Source organism: Brassica rapa, chromosome A07, assembly GCF_000309985.2.
Source record: "Brassica rapa cultivar Chiifu-401-42 chromosome A07, CAAS_Brap_v3.01, whole genome shotgun sequence".
Classification (NCBI taxonomy): domain Eukaryota; kingdom Viridiplantae; phylum Streptophyta; class Magnoliopsida; order Brassicales; family Brassicaceae; genus Brassica; species Brassica rapa.
In genome coordinates this window covers 11,670,545-11,680,881 of record NC_024801.2, presented here as the reverse complement: position 1 = coordinate 11,680,881, position 10,337 = coordinate 11,670,545, and the positions used below count along the sequence as shown (strand labels likewise).

At 37.4% G+C, this 10,337-nt stretch overlaps 3 protein-coding genes across 8 annotated transcripts; 1 reads left to right on the top strand and 2 right to left on the bottom strand.

The window, feature by feature from the left end:
- Positions 1-1,090: 1,090 nt before the first annotated feature.
- LOC103829050 lies at positions 1,091-2,615 on the bottom strand. Its single transcript, XM_009104713.3, has 4 exons — positions 2,368-2,615; positions 1,719-2,292; positions 1,460-1,646; positions 1,091-1,387 (listed from the first exon to the last, which is right to left on the bottom strand). The coding sequence occupies exons 1-4, from the start codon at positions 2,541-2,543 to the stop codon at positions 1,362-1,364; spliced, it is 963 nt and encodes a 320-aa protein (XP_009102961.1). The 5' UTR covers positions 2,544-2,615; the 3' UTR covers positions 1,091-1,361.
- An 879-nt stretch (positions 2,616-3,494) lies between these two features.
- Positions 3,495-4,444, top strand: LOC103829048 (ctenidin-3-like). The gene has a single exon (XM_009104707.3). The coding sequence runs from the start codon at positions 3,785-3,787 to the stop codon at positions 4,271-4,273; it is 489 nt and encodes a 162-aa protein (XP_009102955.1). The 5' UTR covers positions 3,495-3,784; the 3' UTR covers positions 4,274-4,444.
- Positions 4,354-9,736, bottom strand: LOC103829049 (transcription initiation factor TFIID subunit 4). Of its 6 annotated transcripts, none has more exons than XM_009104709.2 (15): positions 9,162-9,736; positions 8,972-9,038; positions 8,171-8,586; positions 7,988-8,083; positions 6,951-7,014; positions 6,340-6,857; positions 6,015-6,124; positions 5,776-5,863; positions 5,548-5,686; positions 5,401-5,456; positions 5,257-5,313; positions 5,060-5,188; positions 4,929-4,970; positions 4,706-4,862; positions 4,354-4,607 (listed from the first exon to the last, which is right to left on the bottom strand). In XM_009104709.2, the coding sequence occupies exons 1-15, from the start codon at positions 9,201-9,203 to the stop codon at positions 4,435-4,437; spliced, it is 2,154 nt and encodes a 717-aa protein (XP_009102957.1). In that variant the 5' UTR covers positions 9,204-9,736; the 3' UTR covers positions 4,354-4,434. The 6 variants fall into 6 exon arrangements, with proteins under 6 accessions (XP_009102957.1, XP_009102956.1, XP_033130161.1 ...); XM_009104708.2 differs by having other exon boundaries at positions 6,340-6,860; positions 9,162-9,734; XM_033274270.1 differs by having other exon boundaries at positions 6,340-6,860; positions 8,881-9,038; positions 9,162-9,730.
- Positions 9,737-10,337: the final 601 nt, after the last annotated feature.

The window sequence follows — 10,337 nt, the reverse complement described above, 5'->3', positions numbered from 1 at the left end:
CTCGAACCCATGGCTTCCCAGGTTGAGTTTAACTAGTAGACCACTAACACGTGGTTTTCGAGTCAATATATTAACATCAAATAAGTTTTATAATTAAAAATTTATCAAATAAGTATATATCACAAATTTAATAAAAATAATTACAATTTTTTTTCAAAATTTCTTAATGAAACGGGTTGAAATAATTAAAAATAAATTAAGTAATATTTTAGATAATTTTTCTATTTAATAGAAATATAAAATAATATAATTATATAGTTTTAAACTACACTAAAATAAAAAAAAATTAAAACATTAGTTATCAGAAAAATATGTTAAAATCTGTTGACATTTTAAATTAGATTTTGTTAAAAATTATTCCCGCACTTTTAAAAATTATCATAGTCTAGTTATGTTTACAATTCAAAATTCTGGAAAAAAAACTGTGGGTTAAAGTTGAAAACACATAAGATCAACAAAGGATGCAATATCATTATTGCTCTTGATCTCCCGCCTTCCTCATCTCAGCATCAAGAAACACTCCCATGGTGAGAGGCTTCTTTCTCCTCAATTTCTCTTATGAGCTTAAATCGTGTCTGAATTTCTGATGAATCTACAGGCAGAAAAATAGATTGATTTAGATTTGTCTTACCAAACACTTAAGTTTCAGGAAACGTCCTTTGCACAGTAGATTCTTCGCAGTATACGGCTGCATCAGGTGGTCATAATTAAGCTACATAGGTCTGTGCAAAATGGATATGTTAACTTATGGCCTTATGGGAAGCATCAGGACGGTGGCTTCAGAGTTTGAGACAGGATCAAAATGCTCAAAGAGCAAGAACAATTCGTTGAAGATGTAAATAGAGCGCAGAAGTTAGAAGGTGTATAGTCGACGACCTAGGGCTATTTTCATTATCAACTTAGTAAGTCGGTTCATTTTTATATAAGAAGATTATAGTTTCGAATACAATGATATAGGAAGCAGCAACCATGTATTGTACAAAATGTCTTCACCTAACTATAAAGGACACGAATAATACCATTTCTTCATTCTGCTCGGATTGGTTGTAAAAGAAATATTCTGATTATTTATTTAATGAAAACCGCTTCATTTAATCGAATTGAAAGATGCATTTCTGTATTACAAAACATCCATTCTCACAATGTTCCAATTTAGAACCGAATTGGTTGTAACAAAGAGAAGTCCAAGATTCTTTCTTACTTTTCTCTCAATGAATAATCTGAACCAAAACTGCGTTTCTATGTTACAAAAAAAAAAACAATCAATAACAGTGGAATTACTACTGTACAGTAAAAATGTAGACTTTGGCCAAATCCGCCAGTTACACAGAAGATGAATGAACTCTAACGTGGTCTTCCTTCTACATTCTGTGCACTGCCACTACCACTGCAACGACAAAAACATAACCATTGGTTTCTAATATGCATGTGAGACCTCTGAATGAAGAAAGTAATTTACCTATAAGAAAAACCAAAAGAAGAATCCAAATGGTCGCTTGAAGGGATTTGCTATATCGCATTTGATACTGAGACCGTTGAAGTTGCCTCTGCAAAGCTCCATACCAACCGTGAAGCTGCTTATCATAACAATCCTCCTCGCACTCCACACAGCTCTTGTCCCTCTCAAAACATCCATTCACAACTTGCTGAGAAACAAGAAAAACCCCTCTTACTACATACAGATTCGTACACAAATCTCAGCGTTTGGGAGATCTTACTTGGTTCGTTTGGATAGGCAACAACGCAGCAGCATCAGAGTCTCCTTGACGATCCAACGCCTTCCACTTTCTAATACAGTTCTTGGGTTCCATATGGTTTAAAAAGCCAGAGACGCTGGGAACTTTCCTAACCAACGGCTCACCAGAAGGTTTCTCGTCAATGTTCCAAGCACCGATGTTTATAGTAGCACTGGCCGCCCTTCTATGCTGTTTCCTATCGGATTCAGAAGGTCCAGTCAAGAAGAGTGCGAGCTCGTTGCGATCGTCTTCGTCCAAACGAACCCATCTCGGGGTTCCTTTGCCGTCGGATCGGGCAGCTTCCTTGAGAGACTTCTCGATTTTGGCGACTTGAGCCTCCATAGCGAAGGTAAACTCTTGGTGCCTGTCGCGAGTATCGTCGCTGAGACTGAGACGGTTGTGGTAGCTGGATTGAACAGCGCGTTGGAACTCGTCTAACTGCCATTTGGTGGTTCCGAGAGCGGCGTGGAGGTCTCTGTGAAGCTGTTCAGAGTCCCATACGTTTGAAGAGCCTTGTTTGCCGTGGATCCTCCATGTCCTGTAAGCTGACTCCATCCTGCAAGACACTTTGTTGTGATTGTCAGATCTAAAATCGAAGAAATGATTTTTCAGACAGATCTAGAATGAAAACCTGTCAGCGGATTCCTGAACCTCTTCAGCAGCGGGAAAGAAAGGATCCTTCTCCCACCGATCCAAGCTCGTCGTCATGTTTTGAGGAGAAAAAGGAAAAAGGGTGATGAACGTCGAGCCCCAGAAAGAAAGCGATAGAGAATAAAATGATGATGAATCGAAGAGAGGAACGTTCATCGAATACCTAAATTGATTACAGGCCTCTCGTTACTGGCGGCACGTGCGGAAATATATAATAGTACGACGTTTTGGTTTTGTTTAAAAATCAAGACAATTACCAACGCGACTTCTTAATAAACCGGTCTCTACTCTTTTGTATTTCGGTTTTAGACTTTTATTTTATTCCCGCTATAAATAAAATTCTTGTTATAAATCTTCTATACATTCTCTCAATTATAATAGCCACTACAAAATCACATTGTCACTCCATACTCTTTTTTTTTTCTTGCACCAAGCTATCATTAAAAGGCATGAGGTCCAAACATCTAACCCTTAAACGGGGCGTAACACAAAGGAGTTAAGGTACTTTTTGCCAAACTATCCACATCATTGTTTAGGTCACTAGAGAGCTGAGAGAATGAGATATCAACGAAGGCAGAGGAAATTTAAGGCTACCAAAGATTTCATGTATCTGCATCATGTTGTTGATTTGTCAGATGAGTGTTGTGTTATCAAAGATGAATTGGGTATCCTGGCCAATCCTGCTCTGTTTGACGTTTTATTCCAAGACGCATCGGTCTTTTATGTCGTCGCAGAGACGGGACCGAGCCCTAAAATATGGTTATTTTAGGAAATATCTTACTCGTGTTCCTGGATTCATATGGATTGGTGAAAATGGGCTAAAATTCCAGGTTAATTAACTCCTATGGTCTATTAATCTGGATTTTCAGGTCATCTTCTCCAACCCATATAGATTCAAGGACTCGAGTGAAATGTTTTTCTAAAATAGTCACTCTTTGAATCTCCAGCCCAACCTGCGTTTATGTGAAATGGCTATAGATATATTAAAAAGGAACATTTACAACTTGTTACAGATCAAAAAAATTATAATATTTATAAAATTGTTTACCGTTGGGATAGCTCCACATGTAGGTAATGTAACGGGTGGCTTCGCCATGGTAGTAAATTAATTCTATTATTTTTTGCAGACTTCTTTTTAATGGATGAGACTGCAAATGAATAATGACAACAAAACTTAAAAGGGGTGGGAATAAATCATGCGAATCAGACCCATCAACTGAAAATGGTTTTGGTGAGCCACCCTATATGCACCTCTCTCCTGGCCCGCCCATGCTTACTATTACCTTATATTATGTGCTTATAAAAATAGTGATGTGTGTGTGGCTTTGTATTCAGTCACAAGTCCTTCCTTTCTCCGACTCTACCAAAACTATTGTGTCACTCACTAAGTAGCCATCATGGGCAGAGTGATGTTGTGGTTTCTTGTTTCCTTGTATTTATGCCTCACTGGCCATATGATTGGAGAGGCTGCAAGAGAAGGTGCGTTCATGAGAGGTAAAGCAGGATCCAATGAGATAGGAAAGAGTAACCGACACGTAACCAGATTTAAGGGTCAACTCACAGCTGGTGGCTATGGCGGAGGTGGCCCAGGATATGGTGGATACGGACCAGGTGGTGGTGGTGGTGGTGTTGTGATCGGTGGTGGAGGTGGGTTTGGATCCGGCGGTGGTTTAGGTTGGGATGGAGGCAACAGAGGAGGCGGTCCAGGATACGGGTCAGGTGGTATTGGTGGTGGAGTCATCATTGGCGGTGGTGGTGGTGGTGGTGGTGGGTGTGGCGGTTCATGTGTTGGTGGTGGGTGTGGCGGTTCATGCGGTGGTGGTGGTGGTGGTGGAGGAGGATATGGACACGATGGAGTTGGCATGAAGGGATCAGGCAGAAACTAGAAATAAGCAAGCAGCTTTTTTTTATATCATAGACTCAAGAGAAGGAATAAGGATGTACTTTAGCATCTTGATCATGCTTAGGATTTTGTAATGGTATCACTTTCAATGGAATAAGAAGAAACAAAAATGTTAGAAAGACTTGTCTTTGATATTAGTAATTTCTATGTCTTATCTTGGGTTGGAACATACGAGCAGATACTATCGTATAAGCGATACAGTAGCGTCGATCTGGACATCTGATGCTCTTTTTCCACAACAGCAATCACATCCTTCACAGAGATTGAACGGACCACTTTTGGTGAACCATGGTTCTTCTTCCCTAATCTTTGACCACCTAACATAAAAAAAAAAACATACTCGAATCATCAACTTGGAACACTAAACATAAAGAATCCAAAGCCATAAGTCGAAGAAGCTTTGATCAAGAATAACCAGAAAGTTTTTTGGCGTTTCTTCTTGTCTCTGAAGAAGGTTTCTGACGTGCTTCTGCCATAAGTTTCCATTTTGAAAACACATTATCTCCTCCAACGGATGCAAGGGCAGCATCATTTGCAGCCTTAGCTCTCTTTTCGGCTTGCTCCTTATTTGCCTGACATTATTATAGAACCTCTTTCAGTCTCCTAAGGTTTATCTAGTTGGCTCAGTTTCTAAATACCTTCACTTGCTCTGAACGTTTATCTTCTTTTGCTGTATCATTCTGCATCACGGAAAACAGAAAAACAAAGACGTTATTACTTTACTTGGTAACTAAGAAAATAGATATTGAGCTCAGGTCTCAGGAGAAACCTTAAGCTCTTCTTCTCCACCATGTTTCTTTTCCTGTTCATCTTTTTCCTTCTGATTCATTTCGTTGATTTGTTTCCGGATATCAGATGTGATACAAATCCGATTTCTACACTTCTCGGGATCAGTCCGCTGCCAAAGTTCTGTTAAACTTCACAAACATCTTGACACAATAAAGCTGGAGAAGAAAGTAGACTAACCTGCTTTGAAGTCCGGATTATCTTAGACAACAATACACGCATCCTTTCCTCCACACACTGAATACGCAAATACATGAGGAAGAACAAAAAAAACAAGGAGAATAAATTGTAGGCTAATAATTCACAAAAAAAATGACATCTCACCAGAGACAAGCACCGCTCAACATCATCCTTGATATGCTTTATACCACTTTTTGCCACTGTCATATTTGAAAGTATATATAAACTTTTTCTCCAAGTGATTCCAAGGAAATATCTAAAGACGCATCTAAGAGATGGGTTAAACCCAACTAATTCCAGCCAGCTTTCTCTGCAGTGGAGCTTTCTGCAAAATCGTTCTTCCTTCCTCCTCATACGCAACTCTTCGAAATGATTTGAAAACACGACTGTTATTTTTAGTTAGAGAAGATAATAATTCTCTTTCCTCTTCCTGGAACATGTTCAGAAAACAATATTGGTTTATTCGTTTCTCTGTATCCAGGTTTTCAAATCGAGAAGTGTAGCTACCAGAGAACATACCATAAGATTGATGCCACTGAGTTCCGTAACATCATTGAACTTTTTACCACTTCCAGCTAAAGAAGTTTCACACAGTTTTTGCCTCTTACTGTAAGTTAACCCATACTATAAGACTTCAATAATAATTATTATTTGCAAAGAAATGAGAAGTAGGTTATCAGAAAAAAATATATCAAAAGGAAGAATACTTCTGGACATTGTAAATAGTTTCTCTTTCACAAACCAGCCAGCTCTTTTACCTCAATGGTGGTAGCGAAGAACCTTGTGCCTCCAGAGTTTTTTTCTGACCTTGTGTCGTTGTAACAATAGTTCCTGGGAAAATGGTCGCAGCTGGGGCAGAGAAATTAACCTGATGAGTACACAAAACAGATTCACAAAACAAATTAACTCTTCACAAGCGAAGTTCAAATTCATAAACACAAGGATAAACAGACGCCGCCGTGGTGGCAGTATAAGCAAAACGAAAACCAAATGCAACATCTCTTGAAGAGGAATTTCCACCCTGTGAGCTTAAGGAAATACCAACCAAATAGCATTTGATTATGTCTTTGGAAGTATACTTACCATTGTGCTAGAGTCCAGCTGTGTTTTCACTGAAGGAGAGGCAAAGTTTGCATGGGTGGTAGGTGCTGATAAAACCATTTCAGATGATTGCTTCAGTAAGTCATCATCTGACCTCCTTGGGTTACCATTCCTCTGTTCCATTGGAACATTAGACACGTCTTGCCGCACCACAGGACAAGGCTTCCGTACCTGATCAAAGCTTTGATCAGTCAATTTCTGCTTCACGTGGGCCACTGTCTGATCATTGCTCATTGTCTGGTCCTTGGTGACTGATCCTCGGCAAGGAGCCGGATTTATAGGCAAGGATGAGTTATTTTGGTTGGGGAATATAGGGCCACCATGAACCATAGCTGGACCATTCACAGAAACTGGACTCTCAGAATTGTGTAATCCGTGCACAGTAGCTGAACTGCTTAAGGTGCCCGAACTTGTTGAATGTAGTTGGTTATCATGACTTCCATAAGTGTCAGATTTTTTAGCACTGATGTCTTCGGTTAAAGATTGTATCAGGGATTGGTCTTCTGGGCAACATGAAAATCATAAGATACAATCTACTTGAGAAAGTTCTATAATGATCGCAAAAGTAAATGCATCAGCTGAATAATCTATACCAGCAGAAGTAAAGGGCTCTCTGTAATGGTTTGAGCCATCAGGCACTTTGACCCCCTTATTTCCCTGGTACATATTATTCATATGACTTCAATGAGCCACAATTCCAAAACAAAAAAGTATATAGCTTGTACTATTCCACTCAATACTACAATTGGAAAATGACATAGCAATGCAGCAATTTTCAAGTGAGAGTTCTTTATAATACATTTAATTTGGCAGAGTTCAGAAGTAAGATATCTTTCTCTTCACAAGTTCATATACACTTCCCTTAATTTTCAAATCTACTTCAGGGTTTACATAGATATATAACTGAAAACACCAAACACAATAGATAGCCCTTTTATGGGGTTCCTTGCACTAGTTGCTCTCAGCCAATGTTAACTACAACGCTCAGAAAAATATGGAAGTATAAGATCAGGAAAACCATGACTAATCATCGTAGGTACAATCTGGTGAAATCTGCTAATAAAGAATTTAGCTAGCACATGACGTTCTTGACTTTTAGTTGTCACCATAATCAGCTTTCTGCTAGATTTTCTGGGTTTTTCCTGGCTCAGCATGTTATTCAGCTAAACAGGCCACATAAAAATTTCAATAGAAGAATCCACTTTAGACATAATGTTCAAGGATCCCATCCTGAGAAATGAATTTTCCATATATAACTCTTTGAGACACCATATATATGAAAATAATGACCCACATAATATGAAAACATTGCCTTAATTCAGATGATACCAGAACGTATAAGAAAATCTTTCAATAAAAGTATATGCTCAACAGGTCACTTAACTGGAGCAATTACCAGTTACCCATTTTAAGACCATAATATGTGCTTACAAACTAATTATATATGAAAAACTAAACTCTACTTGCAAGCAGCTAAACGAAAATCATTGAAGTACCTATAAATGCTAAGAAAACTGCAAGGTTCTACCTTCACCAATGAGATCATGGATACACTACCAACAAGAAAATGATTACTCTAATATTAGGTACTAATAACTGAGCGGCACAAAAACGAAATGCCAAAGGATACCTGTTGTTGCAGTTTCCTAACTGCCCATAAGATCATTCGTTCACCTACAATATTCCTTGCTTGTCGTAAGAAACTTTCCTTTGTAACTTCGTTACTCTGCAAAAAAAAGAGTATAAAAAGAAAATAACTTTAGTGAGAGTTTCAGTGAGAGATCTGAGTCATTCCATGGATGTAAAACCCCACCTTGAATTTATAAAACAGTGTATTGAGCTGCTTCCCTCTATCTTTGTCAACTTGGGGTCTCAGTAGACGAAACAACTCACCGACTTGTAGTTGTGTCGGACCAAGATTTACAGAGCCAACAGGTTGTTCCATACTAATAGAGTTGTTCCTAGACTGCAAGTCAGTTGCTTGGGGAACATGGGAAGGATTCTCAGAGAGTCCATCTGGTTGTAGATGGTTCTGAGGCAGGTTGTGGTTGAGCTGTACGGGTGATTCATCTTCTGGCTTTAATTCTCGGTCTGAGTGCTGTTGTTGTTGTTGTTGTTGTTGCTCTTTCATCTGAGTGCTCTCAAGGATATGGAGCTTATTGGTATTAGCATCTCGAGTAATACCATTATTCCATGCTGCAAACTGCTGACTCCAAGAATGGTTTCCTCCTTCAGAAATAACAGAATGTCTGTCATAATCAAAGTAATTCAATATCCAAAGTGAACAGAAAGCGAAGATCATGAACAAAATAGTTCAATATCATGTTCAACAGGTTCCAAAGATCACAGGTTAACTGTTTCTATAATAAAGTAGAGAGTGACCATCACTAAAGCGAGAGGCAAATAAGTGATTCACTAGAATCAATGTTAACCATCATCAAGATCATTAACGTAACATCTAGCCTGACTAACAAAACTAAATACATCTCTATGACACTCGCTCATCTCTATAACAAAACTAACCATCATCAGGATCGTTACTCTTTCATCTAAATCATCTAAGAAACCTAAAGAATTTGAAGATGGTGCTCGTTCGATTAGGTTACAGAAGAACCTTCGATTTCTCGAATCAGAGAGGCCTGGAACGCGTCGACGTCTTCCTTCGAGTGCATAGATTCATCCTACCACACAATCAGCGGGAATCGAGATCAAGACGATGATCCGGCCACAGAGGAAGACATCGCGTAAAATTCCGCAGAGACTATACGGAACTCGAAACGAGAGTTTGAAATTCGAAAGCTAACCTCGTCATCTTCTTCGAGGAGCTTCAAAAGGGAGGGATCCATTTCCTTAGAGGAAGCTCGTTGTGCCAGCAGCAAGAGCACACCGAGGGATTTGAAAGGGAGTTCGATTTTGTGGCATCCAAATTGCGGATGTGTTTATATAGACGATGATGCTAATGAGAACCCTCGTGTCGTTTTTGTCTTTTAGTTGAACACTACGCGACGTTTCATTGAATTTTGCTTTTTTTATTAGTAAAACCAAAAAGGCAGAAATTATCCTGTAAAAAAAACAGAAATTGACAACACAATCCTTAATTTACAAATTTAAATTAAAAAGTTCTCAACTCAAAGACTAGGGATTAACAAAATATCCTTAAATTTTTTCAATCCATGATTGGTTTTAGTATTTTATACTCTCTCTATTCCTAAAAGATTCATGTTATAGTTTTTTTCACACTTATTAAGAAAACATTTAAAATTGTATTTTCCAATACATTGTTTTTCTTAATTAACTATTCCCAATAACTTTTAACTAATGAGATTTTATTAAGAGAAAAAGACTAAAATAGCACTAAATCAAGTTTTTGTTCCCAAACTAGCATTCAAGGCCAAAAGTCACAAAAATAACACTCAAGGGGTGGGGTTTAGGGTTTAGAATTTAGGGTTTAGGGTTTAGAGTTTAGATTTTAGGGTTTAGAATTGAGAAGTGAGGTTTTGGGGATAAGATTTCAAATTTTGAAAAATAAAAAAATTTAAATTTTTCAAAAGATAAAATGCTATTTTGGTCATTTTAGTTTTTGAGTGCTATTTTTGTGATATAAACTTAGAAATGTGCTATTTTGGAGATTTGCCCTTTTATTAAACACAATTGTATTTTTTGAAAAGTACAATTTTAAATTTTTCATTAATTAATGTCTTAAAAATGTAAAAAAATGTATCTTTTTGAAACAATTTTTTTTTTCTAAAAATTGGATCTATAAGGAACAAAGGGAGTATGTATCATTTTAAATGGTATTTAAAATTTTTGAACAAAGATTAAGAAAATACAAAATTTTATGTAGTTTATCTTGATTACATAAAAATAGCATTAAATAAAACTAATTTAACTAATAAAAAATATTATATTTTATAATTGGTCATAACTTTTAAATGACATTAATTTTTTTATAAAATAGTAAAAACATCACTTATTATAAA